At 60.1% G+C, this 18,769-nt stretch overlaps 1 protein-coding gene across 1 annotated transcript in view; it reads left to right on the top strand.

Moving 5' to 3' along the window:
* The window catches only part of LOC143382035 (maestro heat-like repeat family member 5), a 49,111-nt gene extending 31,740 nt beyond the window's left edge, over positions 1-17,371 (top strand). Inside the window, exons 17-27 of the mRNA XM_076835883.2 lie at positions 5,566-5,725; positions 6,941-7,122; positions 11,504-11,641; positions 11,986-12,100; positions 12,821-12,964; positions 13,842-14,018; positions 14,519-14,674; positions 15,544-15,666; positions 15,750-15,852; positions 16,004-16,078; positions 16,394-17,371. Of these exons, the coding sequence (XP_076691998.2) occupies positions 5,566-5,725; positions 6,941-7,122; positions 11,504-11,641; positions 11,986-12,100; positions 12,821-12,964; positions 13,842-14,018; positions 14,519-14,674; positions 15,544-15,666; positions 15,750-15,852; positions 16,004-16,078; positions 16,394-16,494 (1,474 nt within the window). The 3' untranslated portion in view covers positions 16,495-17,371. The remainder of the gene's footprint in view (positions 1-5,565; positions 5,726-6,940; positions 7,123-11,503; positions 11,642-11,985; positions 12,101-12,820; positions 12,965-13,841; positions 14,019-14,518; positions 14,675-15,543; positions 15,667-15,749; positions 15,853-16,003; positions 16,079-16,393) is intronic.
* Positions 17,372-18,769: the final 1,398 nt, after the last annotated feature.

Genomic DNA, 18,769 nt, shown 5'->3' with positions numbered 1-18,769 from the left:
GTGCGGTCCCTCCTGCCCTGCAGATGTCCAGGCGTCCCTGTGCAATCTGGACGCAAGCCCTCTTGACTGGCTGTTGGAAGCCCCTTTCCCCAGGGCGTCTCGCCCGTCAGGCCCGATTGCCCTTCCGTGGAGGTGCTACCTCGTGTCCCTCTCTCAGCAGCCCATGAATGTCCTCCGATTTGTGTTTGGCCTTGAGCTCTCAGATCCACCACTGAGTGATTTTCATGGAACCGTCCCAGCTCCCGGGCCCTCGGCAGCTCTGTCCTCCCCATTCCTGAGAGCCAGGTGCCTAGGCCGAGGCTGCTCCGGGGCCCTCTGCACTCCCACATGGGTCCACTTGTCTGTCCCCAGGCCAGCACCCAGGTTCCCATCCCCACAGGACCTGGTCTTCTACACAGCACCTGTCCTCGCCTCCACCCCGTCTTCCTCAGGGCCGCCCTGGCTGCTGGCTGCCTTGTGCATTTCTAGAGGACTCAGAGTCCACTGCCAAACTTCCCTCCTCCTCTCTCCCGCTTCAGCTACTGTTTTATTTGTTTATAGCTCCATGGCACAAAACTGGATCAAACCTGATCCTTCATCTGTGACACACTGTGACTATTAGTCTATGCATGGACAGTAACTTAGTTATTATTAATTCATAACTTAGTCATTATTAACTAAGTTATTTAGTTAATAACTTAGGTGTTTACTTAGATTAGTTAGTAATTCTAACTTAGCTGCTTACTTAGATTAGTGATTATTTTGACTATCTAGTAAGGCCTATGTGGATGGATGAACCCATCAGCCACACGAAAACTAGGGTCTGGGTCACATCCGACACAACCCCAGTGGATTCCAGCCCCTGCTCACCTGCTTGAAGAGCCGTCCTTCTGGGGCTGGGTTGTGGCTCAGAGGTAGAGCGTTTGCCTCGCATGAGTGAGGCCCTGGGTTTCATCCTCAGAGCCACATAACAATAAGTAAAAATAAAGATCTTGTGTCCATCTACAATTTAAAGATATATATATTAGGGGTTGGGGTTGTGGGTCAACCGGAGAGCGCTTGTCTAGCACATGCGAGGCCCTGGGTTCCATCCTCAGCACCACAGGTAAATAAATAAAGGTAAAGAGCCATCCTTCCTTTGCAGAGTCTTATTGCATAAACATTCCTCAAAGGATTCTGTTGTTTTTCTAATTTCATATGAATGCATGTTTTGTTTTCATATAAAGGTGTCAGGTGGACCACTCTTTGGAGACTTTCTGGCTTGCCGGACATTAACCTGCCGTGGTAGAGCCCCGCGGTCTAGTGATGAGCTTCCTCTAACTCTGATGCAGCCGTCAGTAGTGCTCCCCCGTTCTTCAGCATCAACCCCTCTCTTGTAAACAACATTCGTAGCCAATCTCGGTCTGTGGTTGGAGTGCTTATCCATTTCCATGTAGTAGACCTGTCAACGTTTGGTGTGAAGTTTACCGTCTTTTCTCTTTCCATACCAAGAAACCGAACTTCCAAAATCCTCAAATGAACTGAGCCACTATCTGTTTTAATGCCTTTGCTGTTTATTTTACTGCCATGTTATTTGAAATCTCACACGTTGATAGGACTCAGAGCTGCTGACCTATTTATTTATTTATTTATTTATTTTTAGAACCAAGGATTGAACCCAGGGGGCACTCGACCCCTGAGCCACATCCCCAGCCCTATCCTGTGTTTTAGAGGCAGGGTCTCACTGAGTTGCTTAGCGCCTCACTTTTGCTGAGTCTGGCTTTGAACTTGCCATCCTCTGCCTCAGCCTCCTGAGCCGCTGGGAAGACAGGTGTGTGCCACTGCGCCCAGCTTAAATAATTTTTTAGTTGTTGATGGACCTTTATTTATTTTTATTTATTTGTATGTTGCTGAGACTCCAACCCAGGGCCTCGCACATGCGGGGAAGTGCCCTGCCGAGCCCCAGCCCTGCCCCAAGCTGCTGACCTCTCACTACCTTCTTTACCCTTCGCTCTTTGTTGGAACCCAAGCCATCTGTCCCCAGCCTGAGGCACGTCCTTTAGTTTGAGTCTGTCACGAGCAAGTACTCTCGGTTTCTGTCTGAGAATGTCCTATTTCACCCTCAGTCCTAAAGGGTGTCGTTGCTAGGTGCAGAATCCCAGGTGGGCAGTGACAGGGGTCTCCCCTGACCCCTGGCTTTAGTTACCACCGTCAAACACAGTCCAAACATAGTGAATGGAATGTTCCAGAGATAAACAATCCGAAGTTTTAAATCACTTTTAAATGAAGCTCACACTCTCTCCTGGGCCAGAGTGTGAGCCCTCCCCGTGTCCAGAGCTGCACACACTGTCTGCCACAAGTCCCTCAGCAGCCACCCGGATATCACGGGACTGTTACTGGATCACACTGCTGGGCTCGGGCGACCCTCATGTAGTAGCCTAGTGTGGCGTCCTGCTGCCACCTCCACCCGCCTCTCCTGGGCTCAGCACATAGACCTTGTGCACCTCACAGCCTTGCAAGAAAAGGGTGACACAAAGATAGCTTAGATAGAAAGAGACCACACTCACATACCCAGGGTATTGGTGAAATTGTCTATTTATCAGTCATTGTGCCCAGTTTACAAACCACACTTTATGATAGGTATGTAGCCATGTAGATAGTGTAGCAAGAAGCACAGTCTACATAGGACTCAGAGCTGCTTTGGTTTCAGGCGTCCACTGGGGGTCTTAGAATGTAGCCCTGGGGGACTGCACTGTTTCTTTCAGCCCAGCTAGGTCGCGTCCTTCTGTTCCCGCTATTGCTGCGGTTGAGAAGCTGGAATCTGACTGGCTTCTCTGAAGGTGCCGGGGTCTCGTCTTTCTGCAGTGCCCTTGTGTTGCCTTCTCCTGGGCCCAGGGTGGTATTGCCTTGTGTCTCACAGGTTCTTCTTCACCCACGGTGATCTGAGGTTAAATTCTCCCACTGAACGCTTGGTTTCAGACCTGGTGTTCTTTAATTCTCAGGTTTCCATTTGGTTCTGTCTGTGACTTGCTCATAGTCTGCCTCCCAGACTCCTGTCTCCTGCACGTGCTCTTAAGCTGCCCTTCATTTCTGTTCATAGTGAAGGCTTGCCCACAGCCCAGGTCTGGTCAGTCCAGCGTCTTAGCTGTTGTAAGGTCGTCTTTGTTACTCAGCTTTTTGTCACTGTGACCAAAGTACCCGAGAAGGAGAAGGAGGTGTCTATTTGGGCTCTGGTTTCAGAGGTGTAGTGCATGCTCAGGGCCCAGGGTGAGACAGGGGGTCGTCATGATGGAAGGGAGCCATGCAGAGCAGCTGCTTTGTTTGTGGCAACCAGGAAACAAAAAAAAAAGGCAAAGGAAAGGTGAGACCTTCAAGGGCACCCCACCTCCACCTGCTCCACAGCCCACCTCCTCCCGCCAACCCACCAGCCTACGTTACCATCCAATTAGGTCATTAAACCAGGGTGGACTGATGAGGTCAGAGCTCTCACATCCAATCATCCACTCCTGTGGGTTCCTGCGTTCACATTAGAGTTTTGGGGGTGTGCCTCATATCCAAACCATTACGTTCCACCCCAGCCCCCAAAAGCTCATGTCCACCTCACCGAGCAAAATGCATTTAGTCCATCTCCAAGAGTCCCTATATAGCTGTACTAGTTCTAGCACGGCCTCAAAGTCCAATTCCAAAGTCTCCTGTGAGATTTAAAGCAAACTCTTGGCTGTGAGCCCCTGTAAAAAACCAAGGCAAGTTACTCACATCCAATACCTAACGGCATAGAGTGAGCATTCCCATTTCAAAGGGAGGAACGGGGGCATAGAGACAGGAGGGGCCAAAGCAGGACCTTAGCCCAGCGAGGCGGACATTTTCGGTGGCTCCCCTTCCAGCCTCTGGGGCTCATGGGGAGGAGACGAGGTTCCAGGGGCCTGGGTAGCCGCCCGCCTTGGGCCTCTCTTTCAGCCCAGCTCTCTCTGCAGCCAGCAGGTTCGCTGGGGAGACATTCCATGTTACTGGCATCTCTTCATTTCTGGGGTCTTCAAGTCTCAGCTCACCCTCGCAGCTTTATGCGTCACCCCCTCAGGGCATCCTGCAGGACTCTGACCCAGGCCCTCCTTTGAAATCTCGGTGGACGCCTTCTTGACCCTCTACCTGCACCATCCCGCTTTCCTGGCACGAGGGGGCCTCCGAGCCCTGGGAATTCCACAGAGATGGAGCGCACGTCTCCTCTGGGGTCTGGGCTCTCCCGGGCTTCATGTCCTGGGGCTTCATCCTCCTGAAACCTGTCACAGCCCCTCTCCGTCTGTGGCTGCACGTGTTCCTCTGTGGTGACGGGCACATGCTCTCCCCTTTGAGCCATTGTGATCACTGCTGCCATCAGCCTTGGCCTGCGTCCTCGGGCTCTGCATCCACAGACCCACCGTACCCTTCCAGAAACGCTGCCTCTGCCTGCGCGTGTGCAGACTCCTCCAGAGTCCCTGGAGGATGCAGTGGGTGATGTCTGCGCAGCATCCCGCTGCACTAGGGCTGTGCGGGCCAGAGGCGGAATGCTCAGAGGGTCCTGCTCCGCCGCTTTGCAGGAGGGACTTGAGTACCGACTGTATCCGAGTCAGGTCCCGTGGCCACTCCCTGCAGGAGCCAGGGGGAGCTGTGTGTGATCAAGTCCTCTGAACCACCCGGCGCAGCCCTGGCGGTGGTGTGGCTGGCACACGGCAGTCCTGGGGACTTCCCAAGCTGCCGCTGTGGCTTCCACGGTGCTGTGCCAGCAGCAGGAGGGTGCCCAGCGCTGCCCGTCCTCGCCAGCACTCCTTACGCTCCATTTCCTGGACGATGGCCATCCTAGTGGGTGTGGCGCGACATGCGGTGGTTTCCAAGAGCCTTTGCCTGGTGGCTGATGATGAGCGTCCACATGCTCCTCAGCTCTTCCGCATCTTTGTGCGGACATGTCTGTTGGGGCCTTGCGTCCATCTGTGACTGGGTGGCTTGTGTTTGTGCCAGGACTCACAGCTCCAGTGAAACCTGTGGCTTCAGTGAAGCCCTCCCTAAAGGGCCAGCAGCAACCTCGTGCTGCCGAGTCCAGTGGTTTCAGCCTCTGTTCATACGCACAAGGGCTGTCAGCAGAATTTGGCTTGGCCAGTCATGTTCTGCTCCGGGAGCCCTTGTTCTCCTGGCTCCAGGAGCCGGCCACCTGGCTCACTGTCGTCCCTGGTCACTCCACTGGCCACTCCATCCCTGGCCGCTCCACTCCTTTGTGCTCTCCTCTGCTGGCTCCTGCCTCATCCTGGCTTCAGGGTGACTCTCAGACTTCACCTTCAGTGGCCACCCCTGTTCCCAGACATTGCCCAGCATTCACACCCAGCCCCTGTCTGTCCCCAAGCACATGCTGGCTGCCCCCAAATGCAACATGCTTGGCCAGGGTACGCCTTCTCTCCAGGCTTCAGGGTCCCCATCTGCAACGGGCAGGAGAACATCGCACGCACTAAAAGCTTTGCACACAGCTCAGGTCCACCCAACCTTCACCCGGGGCACACGGGCCCTGGCCACAGTGGCCTCCTGGCAGAGCTGGGCAGGCCCCAGTTGCCACCCAGCCCTCATGGCCCTCTCTGCCCACAGCCATGCCTTCCGCCTGTGGAGGGCCCTGGGAGCTGAGCAGCCCGTGAGCCGCCTGGTGCTGGCCATGCTGCTGGCCTGGCTGCAGGAGAGGCCCCTGCCCACCAGAGCAAGCAACAGCAACCCCAACCCCAAGGAGAAGAATTACCTGCGCTCGCTGGCCGTGAGTCCGCAACCCCAGCCCCTGGCTTCAGGAGCGTACGCAGTCAGGACGCATGGCACAGGGTGATGGGGAGCTCCACAGCCCGGCTGCAGGAGAGCCCAGGCCTGCCCTGGAGGTAGAGGGCCTCCCTCCGGGGCACCCCCAGTCCAAGGGCTGACCCCACAGACCTGGATCTCAGGCCCAGCTCTTCTTACTGCCCAGGGCTCTGGCCCCAGCTGTGAATCAGAGCAGAGCGTCCCCTCTGCAGGGTTGGCAAGGGGGTTCCATCTGTGTGTGCCAGGACTGCTTATGTGCAGGGCCACCTTGGAGGGGGCTGCAGGCAGGCTGCAGGCAGAGGGGAAGAGTGTGGAGACACAAGGTTCTTCCGCCACACTGGGGCTCTGGGGACCACGGATTCTGGAGGGATCTCAGAGGCTGCCTCCTGTCAGAGCCCTCCAGCTCTCCCTGTAAGCCGGGCCCTGCTTGCACACCCCAGGGGTAGGGCACTCAATCCCTAATGCAGCCACACCTGCCCCCTTGGCTGGACTCTGGCAAGGTAGCCGCCATGTCCTGGAACTTTCCAGACAGGGTCCCAGTCCCAGAAGCCCTATGAGCAGAAGCCGAGAGCACACAGCTGCCCCTCCCTACCCAGGCACTCACCAGCCCCCCAGCCCACCCCAGCCCCAGGCTGATGCCAGTCCCAAGCAGAGTAGCACCCCTATCAGGAGCTGCAGAGCAGCCACCCTGCATCCTGTGTGTCCATCCCCTGCCCGTCCCATGCCACTTCTGCTCAGGACCACCCCTAGCCCAGAACTAAACGCCCCTGCCTTGGGGCCTGGGGCCTGCTGTCACAGACTCTGCCTTCAAGGGCATTTGATTCCCCAACTTTCACACATTAGGCCCCTGCTGTATGCAGAGTTGGTGCTGAGAACACAGTGCAGGAGCTCACCCCCGAGGCCAGACCCCCCTGGGATCGTCCCAAGTGCAGAGAGCAGGTGGTGTAGTCGAGACGGGACAGAGAGGCAGCCTGGCATGGTGGGGCCTGCAGGCCGGGCGGCAGCATCCCAGGTGATGGCAGGGAGGAGGCTGAGGAGCTCCAGTGTGTGGAACAGCAGGGGGACCAGCACAGCAGCGCCCGCTGGAGAGCTCCAGAGAAGAGGGCCAGGCTGAGGCTACACAGTGGCGGGGCCAGTGGGAGGGACATCATCCGGAGCTTGGGCCCTCCTGTCCCAACAGGCCATGAACACACTCCTGGAGCTGCAGTTCGCACGGGAGTTCAAGAAAGCGGTGCGGGAGGCCTACCCGCAGCTGCTCCTGGCCCTCCTCACCCAGGTCCACTACACCCTGGAGCTGAACCTGGTCACTGAGCCCCAGCGCGGGCAGCAGGCCCAGGAGGCAGCCATGCCCAGTCCCCAGAGGTAAGACCTCCGAGCACCTCGCTGGCCTGTGCAGTGGCCACAGAGGGCCTGAGAGACAGGGGAGAGTGTCCTGGGCTGAGGGACTCGGTGCCACACACCCAGAGGCTTAAAACTGCAGCAATGTGTCACAGCTGTCAGGGAGCTGTCACAGCTCCCAAGGCTGGAGTCCAAAACCAAGGTGTCTCAGGGCCACGCTCCTCTGAAACTGGCGAGGAAACACCCCCGAGCAGGGCGAGCAGAGGTGTGTGGAGGGCCAGGGCCAGGCAGGCCATGGGAGCGCTGCTGTCTTGGGCCTCCCTCTGCAGCGGCTCATATTTCCAGAAATCCGATAAGCGAGCCTTGAACACCACTAGACTTTCATTTGTTTGTATTATGATGTGCTTTACGCAATTTGTCAGCTCTCACAGCCCTCCCCAAGGCACGTCACTGAAAAAACTGTCACTCTTCCCGTATTGCCTCTGGGTTAGGATGTGCGTGAAGGTCCTTTTTTACTCTGATCAACATGCAAAATGCATGAATCTTCCCTAATAAGCTAATAAAACGTCCTCGTCCCAGAGCGTGGAGGGCTGGGGGAAGGGCTGGCGAACTGCCAGCCGCCAGCCTCCTCTCCCACTGCCACCGGCCCACCCCTCGCCTGCCACCTCCGGGAGACCTCCTCAGCCACCCTCTGTCAACAGCACCACCTGCAGCCCTCCTCCTCAGCACCCTCGCCATCCAGCACCGGGGTCTCTGGCTCGCTTCCTGGTTACCTGTTTGCATACCAAAAATGGGAGGTCCTGGAGGGCAGGGGTGCCGTCACTCTCGGACACCTGTACTCAGGGCTCCCCATGCACCAGGGGTGCCTGTCTCACCCAGGGCTCCCCCTGCACTAGAGGCATCTGTCTCTCTTGGGCTCCCCAGAATCAGGGATGTCTGTCTGTCTCTTGGGGCTGTGGGTAGCTTTTGGCTCAAGTGTGGCTAGACAGAGACCTCAAGCCGCTCTCCACCTCAGTTCTGCTTTCCCCTGATGGCCACTACGGGCAGGTCTTCTCCAGCAAAGGAGGTGGTCCCAGTAGCCACAGGACAAGAAAGGCTCTCCCTAGGCAGAGTCCATGTTCTGGCCCACGCAGGTGCATTCCCATCCTGGGTCCCTGGAATCTTGGAGGCTCTGATGGGCCGGAACTGGCTTCCTGGCCTCTGGAGCCTTTCCCAGGGGAACAGCGCTTAGCCGGGACTGTCCTGAAGAGGCCCAGGTGTGGGCAGGCCAACCAGTGGCCATACCTTCAGGGATGCCAGAAAGTAGTTGGGGACAGTGGGGAGACTAGAGGCCACTCTCTGGGCCTCAGAGGGTAGGTGGCCATGTGTGCCAGATGGTCTGGCACTGTCCAGTGTGCAGAAGAGGGAGTACCCTCTGCTGAGTAGCCACTGACCATAGGTGCCCTGCTGGGGACTTGGCAGAGGGCACTGGATGGCAGCCAGGCCGACCTCTGTGGCTCCTGACATCCTGCTCATCTGGGCCAGCTCCTGGGCCCAGCCAGTGGGGCTTGAGGCAAGACACTCTTCCCCTGGCAGGGGACCCCACCTTGCTTTTATGAACAACAAAGACCTGCACCATCCGATTCTTAGCTGGTTCTGCCTCCAGCCAGTGCCCAGCCTGCCCCATGGACTTCCGGCTCCTCTCCCTTCATCCGTTACGGTTGATTCTCTCTACCTGTCACGAGGCACCTCATTTCTATATTTCAAACACACTCCCTGTAATGGCTAATGTGAACTGTCAACTTGATTGGATTAAGATGCTTCTGTGTGCGTCAGTGAGGGTGTGTCTGGGCGTGATTGGCATGTGGCATAGCGAACTAAAGTGAAGACCTTCCCTAAGTGTGGGCAGCAGCAGACGGCCACTGGGGACTGTCCAGCCTCTGGTTGTGGAAGCCAGTCTAATAAATCCCCTTTGTATAAACATACTTCCTGTTGATCCTGTTCCTCTGGAGATCCCTGACCAACCCCTGCCCTCCCTTCCCTCACCTGGCCCTCGGCGTCTGCCTCTGTCCCACTGGGCCACATGTGCTAAGAAAGGCCTTGGAGAAAAGAAGAAGAAATGTCACCTCCATCAGGACCTCCACTGCCAAAAAGCAAACCAACCAACATGTTGGCCAGAATGTGGGGATTGGACCCCTTGTGCTTGGTTGGTGGGAATACAAGATGGCACGGGTTCCTCAGTTAAATCTGGAGCTACCCTACAGCCCTGCAGTCCCACCTCCTGCGATGTACCTGGGGGAGTCGGAAGCAGGGGCCAGAACAGACGCGTGAGCTCCTGTGCAAAGCCACACTGCTCACAGGGACCACAAGTGGAAGCAGCCGGTGCCCATGGCGGATGAGGCGATAGACACATGTGGTCTCCCTGCCACCGATCCTAGCAAACCAAGGAGGGACGTCCAGTACGGCTCCAGAAGGTGGCCCTGGAGGACGTCTGCTGAGGGGGCCCAGCAGGCACAGGAGGCCACCCTGCAATTCTGCTCCTCTGAGGACCCCACGGGGACAGGCAGTGGGGGGGTGCCCTGGGGGCAGGAGGGGGTAGTGTCCACTGGGGACGGAGCCTCAGTCTGAGAAAACGGAAGAGTTCTGGAGATGGACAGATGGTGGTGACAGCCACACAATATCACGACTCTGCTCAATGCCTCGGAATTCTACACTTAAAACATCACAATGACAAATTTTATGTGATACGTATTTTACCACAAAAATTCAACAGAAAAAGAAGAGGAGGGGGCGGGTCTGGGCAGGCAGAGGCTGGTGCCTGCCGCCCTTGGGGAGCACGGGCTTGGCCGCCTCTTTCTGAAGAGACTTTGCTCCTCAGAAGGGGACGGGAGTGGCCGGAGGCAGCGTGGACATCACTGGGATACCAGAGGGTGGAGGGCGCTTAGGGCCAGGAGGAAGGGAGGGCCACCCTGCCACACCAGGCGTGGACTCCAGGGCTTCTCCTCGCCAGGCTTGGGGCTGCATGTGGATTTCAGGTGACACATGCCACCCCTCCCCAGGGGCCCAGCCTGGGAAGGGTTTTAGGTCGTAGGAACCCCCAGAGAGGTGTGGTCTCCCCGCAGATGGGAGGGGATTCCCAAGAATGCACAAACTGCCGACAGGCATTTCCCGGAAGCCCTGCTGTGGTTACAGGGACAAAGCAATTACAGAGGACAAGAAATGGGGACACGCTGCGTGCCTCAGGAGCAGAAGCACTTGGAGCCTTGGAGGGAAGGAAATGCCCCTGCACGTCTTGCTCCTGAAAACCACCCTCGCTTGGTGGCTGAGACCAGTGGCCTGGAAAACACCACCTCTCTGATGACAGAGCTGCAGCGAGATGACAAGCCAGCTGGCATTTGGGTTGGCACCACCAGGGACTTCAGAGTGCCATTCATCCTCTGACCCTTGGTTCAGTGAATGTGCTCAGAGGTGTGCCTGCTCTGAGACGGCAGCCTCTCTCCCGGGCACCTTCACACATCGGGGCTGATGTGGTGGCCAGTCGAGATGGGCCAGCACACTGCTGCTTGTGCTTCACAGGCCTGCGTCCCAGGCTCTGTACCATGTTCAGGTGCTGTGCGCAGCGCCTGGGGCAGCCCTGTCCCTGTGACGGCGACATCGCTGTGCGGTTTAGAGCCAGAGGCCTGGCTAGGTTGAACTTGTGCTGTCCTTGACCTGGCTCTCTGACCTGAACAAGGCACATGGCTTCTATGGGAGTGAGCGCCTCCTCCCTATTGGAGGGTGACGGTCACCTCGCATGGCACCCATGTGCTGATGAACACATGGCCAGGCCACACGACTGTGGGTCATGCCACCTGGTCTGTCCTGCCCTGGGACAGAGGAGATCAGGCCTGGAAGTGAGCCCCTCTGGCTCTCCCAGTGCCACACACCCTCCTCAGATGTCCCCTTCTGTATTCTTCACCCATACTTAAATGTCCCCCGAGGCTTGGCCAGGACACTCCCCACCCCAGGACCTGGGAGATCACAGAGCCTGAGATGGCCCTGCCGCTCCCTCCAGACCTGTCCTCTGAGCTCCGCCCTGTGACCAGCTGTCAGAGCAGCTGCTGTCCTGTCTAGGACACTCCAAGGACACTCGCAAGTGCTGTGCTCCAAGTCAGACCAAGCCCCTGAGAGCCTGGTCCCCCCCTCCCTAAAGGGCCCCTCCAGTCTCTGACCCAGCAGGTCCAGCCCAGGTTGGCGGAGCCCTGCCATCTCCCTGGGCCTGGCGAACCCTCCATGCCTGACTTCAGCTGTTAGAGAAGGGCAGGCCGGGCGGTGCAGGCATTGGAGGCAGGTGCTGGAGCCAGGCGGGGGGAGTTGCCACACCCAGGGTAGGACGGCCCAGTGACAGCTGTTGGCCTAGGTGGCCTGACCCTCTGCTTGGCCACAGCACGTCGCTGGAGGCCCTCAAGAGCCTCCTGTCCACCACGGGGCACTGGCATGACTTTGCCCACCTGGAGCTGCAGGGCGCCTGGGAGCACTTCACCTCCATCAGCACCTACGCACAGGGCGTGGGCCTCCTGGCCAGGTACCGGGCACTGGGTGCGTAGGCTGTGGGGACAGGGCCTGTGCCCTCCAGAGCCACCTGTGGCCCAGGGCTGACTATGAGCAGGACCCTCACATTCACACACCGCCACCCTGCAGTCACTCGAGCCTGTGGTGCCGATGTCCCGCCCCTGCCTGGGACCTCCCAGGGTGAGGGCTGTCAGTGCGGCTTCCCTGCTTCCCCAGTCCCCCCGAGACCCGGCATGAGTGGGCAGCCGGGGGTTCAAGGAAGTGGGAGTACTGCCGTCAGGACGCTCCGGGCCCCAGCTGGCTGGGGTGGTGGAGGGTGGGCTTCAGGAGTGACCACAGCCCAGGCCCTGCCCCCAGGGCTATGGTGCAGAACCACTGCCGGCAGATCAAGGCCGTGCTCAGCTGGCTGCTGCGCCGCGTGCAGAGCCAGGAGGAGCGGGAGAGGAAGGCGGCCGTCCTCGTGCTCACTGAGGTAGGTGAGGCCCGGCCCGCGACCCCGGGGACACCAGCAGCACAACCCAGCAGGACCCCCCCCAGACCTCAGCCTGGCTGGGGAAGCCGCAGAGAGACCCTCACACCCTCTCCCCACTTCCAGCTCTGCAGGGTGTCTGCACGCGGTGGCTCCTCACGGGGCTCCCACCCCTCTGCCCCTCAGCCCTTGGCCTTGAGGGACCTCGCTCCCCTCGTCCCTCCCTGAACGAGCCCCGCAGAGTGGAAGGGCAGTGGGTAGATCTGTAGTCAAATGTCAGCCTGGCATAACTCGGGGCCCCTGCCCCAGGCCTGGGGTGCAGCCAGCTTTGCAACTGTGGGCTCTGGGTAGTGGCAGCACTTGGGGGCATGGGGGTGTCTCATTTCCATAACTGACTCCAGGTCAAAGTCTTGTGCTAGCACCCAGCCCAACAGCAGGAGGGTCTGGGCCACCAGTGCCCGGGGGCCAGCCATCGATGGGAGCTGGAGTCCCCCTCACTCCGTAACCTCAGGCGAGGCCTCCGCTCCCTGGGCCTGTTCCCCAGCTGCACATTAGAGGGGAGGCAGGTAGGAGTCGCATGCTGGTCAGCCCAGGTCCCAGGGAACACTGGTCCATCAGCCTCCTGAAGCCCTGCCCAGACTCCAGACCCAGAGCCGGGACACACATGCAGGCTTCCCAGGAGAGGGTGCCAGACCTGACCCACCCACCCCCCGCGGCCCCTAGTTTCTCTACAGCCCTGTCCTGCTGGAAGTGCTTCCCAAGCAGTCTGCCCTGACCCTCCTGGCACAGGGCCTCCGGGATGAGAGCCCCGACATCCGCGTATGGAGCCTGCAGGGCCTCGGGAACATCCTCTTCCACCCGGAGAAGGTAAGGACGTGCTGGGGCACATCATGGGGTGGGCCTGGCCCACTGAGTTGTTGGCTGGAGCAGGCTCTCACCACAGTGGGCACTTCCGTTTCCTTCCTGGCCTTCCCCTTGGAACTCCATCCTACTGGGATGCCGGTCCTCCCCTGGCTGCACATACAGGTGCCCAGAAAATGGGTTGCTGTCACGTGACCCACTTGGTGAAAGTGGATTGAATATTGTAAACCAAACAGCGTTTAGAAAGCCAGCAAAGCTCGCTTGTTTTCAAGTTGTAAACATCACCCTAGTGTGCACACAGGCCATGATAGGGGCCAGGGCAGGGACACCCGCGTTGGGCAGGGACACCCGCGTTGCTTTCTGACAATTCATTTAGAGAATTCAGGAAGGCACAGCAAACAAGGGGAGCAGACAGAATTGGCTGCACAGAATTTTTTAAATTTCTAAAGAAAGCCTAGAAATGGAACATAACTGGTCACTAGAACGTTCTGGAACCTCCACTTGGTATACACAAAATGTGGTTTTAGCACGGTCCAGCCCAGGATCCCAACTGGCCTGAGGCAAGGCTGGAAATGGGAGTGAAGGCAGGATGGGTGCTGGGAAGAAGGGTGGGCAGGACCAGGAGGAAGAAGGGGCTGAGACCCAACTAGAACTGAGGCCTCTGGGTCTACCCCTACAGGACCCCGGGGGCTCTGAGAGGGAAGTCCTGTCCAAAGCCACGTGGCCCCTGGTAGAGAGAGCCGGGTAGGATCCCAGCTGAGTCACCTGCAGACAGGGTGGCACAAAGTGGGGGACAGGGCATCCAGGAACATGGGCACAGTGCATTTGCACAGCCGAAGCTGGGCAGGTCGGGCCCTGCACCCACCGCGCTCACCGCCCACAGGAAAGGCTGCTCCGAGGGCAGCTGCCGCCCTTCCTCAACGGCTTCTTCCAGAACAGCGAGCCCGTGGTGGTGGACATCATGGGCACCGTGTCCAACGTGCTGCACCGCTTGGGCACACACGGCGCAGGGGCCCAGAGCCTCAGCGTGGCCATCAACGCCCGCTCCTTCTTCGATGATGTGAGCATGGGGGGCAAGGCAGGTGGGGTGCCTCCTACTTGGGCCCTCCCAGGACCCCAGGCTCCCCTCCAATTACAGGCATGGATTCCCAGCCCTGGACTTCTGTGTGCCCAGGACTGCAGGTGGACTGGCATCAAGTCCAGTCCTCCGACCCACTCTCCCCTCTAGTCCTACAGCTGACCACATGGCCTTCCAACTTGAGGACAGGTCATCTTGTCTGGAACGCGCTCTCCTTCACTGGGGAGCAGGATACGTCTGTCCCCCAGTCACTCTTGACACTCAGGTTGTCAGGCTGCAGTCGTGGGTGTGAGGGGACAGACTGGATGCTGGCAAGGCCTTGATAAGGAGGGGCCCAGCCCTGCGCCGGAGCCTTGTTTGGGGGCGGAAGGAGCCCCGCCCTGGAACCCTGAGCTGGCTGAGAGGACCCTCTAAGGAAACCAAGTGAGGTGGGGGTTCCAAGGTGAGAAGAGCGGGAACCCCGTTGAGCCTCTGCCTTGCAGGAGCGGGACAGGATTCGAGCAGCAGCCATGGCACTGTTTGGGGATCTGGTGGCAACCATGGAGGGCAAGGAGCTAAGCGGCCTGCGGACCCAGGTGTACCAGAGCATGGTGCCTCTGCTGCTGCACCTGAAGGACAAGTGCCCCAAGGTTGCCACGGTCAGTGCCCCACCCGAGGCAAGACAGGCCGATGGCCTCCACCTGGGCCAGGGCCTGGGTGGGCAGATGGCAGCAGGGCTGCCTGAGCGAAGGGGATCCCCAGGCCCCCACACTGCCTTCCCACCACTGCCCTCCCGGCCTGCGCACACATGCACACACACACCGGGCTGCACTGACCTTGGGCAGGACCCAGTGGTTCCACTCCCTGCTGAGTCCCCAGTGCCTGGTGTGTGGCGGGGCCCAGGGTGCACACTGGACCTGTTGGGATGTGGATCCCGCCGACCCTGCCACCAGGGAAGTAAACCAGTTCTGACATGACCTGAGATGGGCTGCCCACAGTCCAGCCAGGGCGAGAGCACACAGTCAGGCGGTGGCCTGAGCGCCCACTGTCTCTGATGCCCGCCTGTGGCAGGCGGACCCCAGAGCCCCTCAGCTGTCCCCAGCAATGCGGGCAGTGTGGAACCCCCTGCTGTCCCCAGACAACGCAGGCAGTCAGTGTGGAACCCACCCCCCGTTGTCCCCAGACAACATGGGCAGTGTGGAACCCCCGTTGTCCCCAGACAACGCGGACAGTGTGGAACACCCCCCCCCCCGCTGTCAACAGACAACACGGGCAGTCAGTGTGGAACACACCCCCCCGTTGTCCCCAGACAACATGGGCAGTGTGGAACCCCCGTTGTCCCCAGACAACGCGGACAGTGTGGAACACCCCCCCCCCCCCGCTGTCCCCAGACAACGCGGGCAGTCAGTGTGGAACACCCACCACCACCCCCGCCCCGCTGTCCCCAGACAACACAGGCAGTATGGAACCCACCCCCTGCTGTCCCCAGACAAGGCGAGCAGTGTGGAACCCCCAGCTGTCCCCACAGCAGGCCAAGTTCGCCTTCTACCGCTGCGCTCTGCTGCTGGGGTGGCGGCCGCGCCACACCCTCTTCTGCACGCTGGCCTGGGAGCGAGGCCTCAGCGCCCGCCACTTCCTCTGGACCTGCCTGGTGAGGCCGGGGCAGCCTCCTCCAGGAGGGCTGGGGCGGGGGTAGGGGTCCCTGGGTGGTGACAGGAGGGTCTCCCTGGCCAGATGCGCGCCAGCTCCGAGGAGTTCAGCATCCACCTGGCCCAGGCCCTCAGCTACCTGCACAGCCACCACCAGCACATGAAGACCTGGGCCGCGCTCTTCATAGGTGGGCAGGGGCGGCCAGGCCGCAGCGGGTCCCAGGCCGCCGAGCCCCACCCGCAGAAAAAGAAGGGTGGAGGAGGGGCCTGGGGTTGAAGAGTGGGTCGGGCCTCAGGAGACCACCCACCCTCTGCCCAGCTGCACCCCATCTTGCACAGGTTACACCATCTGCTACCACCCCCAGGCCGTGTCCCGGATGGTGAGCGAGGTGGACACCAACCTGTTGTTCTGCAGTAAGCACCCCAGCCCCAGGCCCCGCTGAGCCCAGCCCCTCTAGGCCTGCATCAGCTGGGACCCAGGCCTCCAGAGCAGAGCCCCGCCCTGCCTCCCCCTGGAGTGGGTGTGGCCTGTCCCCTCCCTGGGCCCCTCAGGATACCTGGCAAGGGGTCACACCCACCCCCGAGCTTACAGTACCAGGGCTCCAGGAATGGGTGGGAGCCCTTCCCCCCAGCCCCCCTGGGCAGGCAGGAGGGTGACCCACTCGCTGAAGGAATGGGGGGCTGCAGCCAGGCCTGGGGCACCCCTGACTTTCCCCTTCTCTCCTGGAGCTTTTGAAGACCTCAAAAAGGACCCAGAGCCTGGCGTCCGGGAATTTGCCACCAGGCAGCTCTCCTTCCTTCGGGAGGTGTCAGAGGGACGCCAGCAGTGACCAGCACCCCTTCAGCCACCTGGCGGGCAGCCCTGCCCCATCCCAGAGAGCTTGGTTGCATAACATTTTTCCATTTGAAAGAAAGGTCTAGATTCAACAAAGAAGCACTACCCTGTGGCTCCCTGCTCTCATCCCAGGCCCCTCCCTGTGGCCAAGCCAAACCCAGCAGACACTGGCTGGACTCAGGGACGGGGCCAGGCGGGGGGTGGTGGGACGGAGCCAGCGAAGGCTGGGACAGACCCGGACAAGGCAGCCCCAACACTCACAGAGATGGGGTCTACTCCACACGAGCAGAGCCCAAGAGTCCTGGGCACGGGAGGAAGCCACGTGGGCAGCCCCAGCCCTCACTCTCCCGGCCAAGCGCCCACAGCTGGGGCCAGGGTCTGCTCACTCCCCCTCCTCAGTCCAGTCAGGACGGACCAGGCCCCAAGTCGTGCCTCCCAAGGGAGCCAGGCTCACCCAGGATGAGGTAAGCGGCCTGAAGCAAAGCCCCGGGCTCTCGGGCCATCCGTGCCCTCTGTAAAATGGGTCAGAAGTCCTTCCCCGCAAGACCCTCTTAGAGGGCCCAGAGGAGGGCCCCTGGCTCCAGACAGCCTCCCTCATCCTTCCCCTCCACCTGCTTCCCCGTGTGAAATGGGCAGGCGGGCCCTTCCCTCGCCTGTGGGTCCAGAGCTCTTCCTGGGGCCTCCTCCACAGGCTCCCAGACCAGCCACGCTGCCCACCGGCCCCTCCTGGGCCCACCCCACACACCTGTGTTCAGCGGCCCCTCCCCTGCCTCCCCACTGCCACGCCCTCCCAGCTGAACCCCCACCTGGCTTGGACGGGTCTGCAGCCCGACCTCCTCCACCCCACTGGACCGTGCCCTTCTCAGGACAGACTGTGCTGCTCAGGGCCTGCACAGAGGCCCCAAAGCTTAGAAAAATAGAGTGACTTCCCCAAACGTGCCCCAGGTATCACTGAGTTCACACGCGTTCAAGGAAAGGGAGAAATGACCACCTGGTAGAACTGGTGCCCGCTTTGCCTGGGAGCCCAGGGGTAGCAGGGCTGCAGCCCAGGCTTGTCCACCACACCCCTAGAAGGGGAGCTGCCTGAGGGGCTCTGGGGGTACTTCCGCCTGTTCACAGTTCCCCATCTTGTCCCCCGATATCATGGGCACCTGTCCTTTCTGCTTGAGCCCCCGCTAGGGAGGGTCCCCGTGGGTGCAGCCTGGTGGGTGTGGGGACCGCAGGCCCCTCAGCAAGTCAGCAGTCTCTCTCAGGGGTGGGCTTGCTGGCCGCCTCGTCAGCTGCCCTCCCCCACCCTGGCCACCGTCGGCAGACCTGTTCTGTGCTTCAGTCCATCTTCCCTTCCAGAATATCCTGCTTAGAGACCCCTGGGGTTGGGTGGGCCTGGACTAAATGGGGTTCCTGGAGCTAAGAGTAGCCAGAAAGCCCTGGGGCTCTCTGAATTGGCCCCTCATCTGGAAAAGGGTGGGCACCGCCAGGTTGAGAGGGATCAATAGGCCTTCAGAGATTGGCACACAGTAGGTGCTGCATTATGGCACACCATGGTAAGGCCAAGCTGGACCCTCCTGCCAGGACTCCAGGGGAGGTGACCCCCCCAGGCCACCCAGGGCTCCACTCTTGAGTCCAGGGCCCCCACACTTGGGAAATGAGTCTCCAGCAAGGCCCTCTAGGCCACCGAGGCCCATGGCCTGCCCTTCTGGGAACAGAGATTTCGGGGGGCTGGGTGAGCCCCTCTCAGGGGCCCTGAAGGCCTGACCCAGAGTGGGTACAGGGCAAGGAGGAGGAGGGAGGAGGGCAGGTCTAGTAGGACCCTGAGAGATCAAGGCCAAAGGCAATGTAAGCAGCAGACACAGATGGGCATGGCCTGGGTCAGCAAAGGCCCTGGGTGGCATCACGGTGGGAGCCCAGGGGGAGGGCCCCAACTTGGGCACCTACGTGCAGGAGCACAGGAGGGTCCCAGGAAGGCCCCAGGCGCTCGGGGCCTCTCCCACATGCTCGCTCCGCTGCAGGTGCCTAGGCCAGGCAGTGCCTCTGCCACCCTGAGCCTTGGTGGCCACAGTGCTGGCACCCCCGGCACCCCTCCCTGGGCTCCCTTCTCTGGGGCTGAAACGCAGTCACTGGCTGGGTGGGATAGTGAGGTCGCCTCGCTGGACACAGGGCTTGAAGAATTGCCAGGGGACCCCCACCATGTTGTTAAGAGGGGAAACACTGGTGCCCCAACCCCAGAGCTGGACCCAGCAACGCCACCCAAGCCTCAGCTTCTCCCTGGC

This window comes from Callospermophilus lateralis, chromosome 16 (assembly GCF_048772815.1).
Source record: "Callospermophilus lateralis isolate mCalLat2 chromosome 16, mCalLat2.hap1, whole genome shotgun sequence".
NCBI classification, from domain to species: domain Eukaryota; kingdom Metazoa; phylum Chordata; class Mammalia; order Rodentia; family Sciuridae; genus Callospermophilus; species Callospermophilus lateralis.
This window is presented reverse-complemented; position numbering and strand designations above follow the sequence as displayed.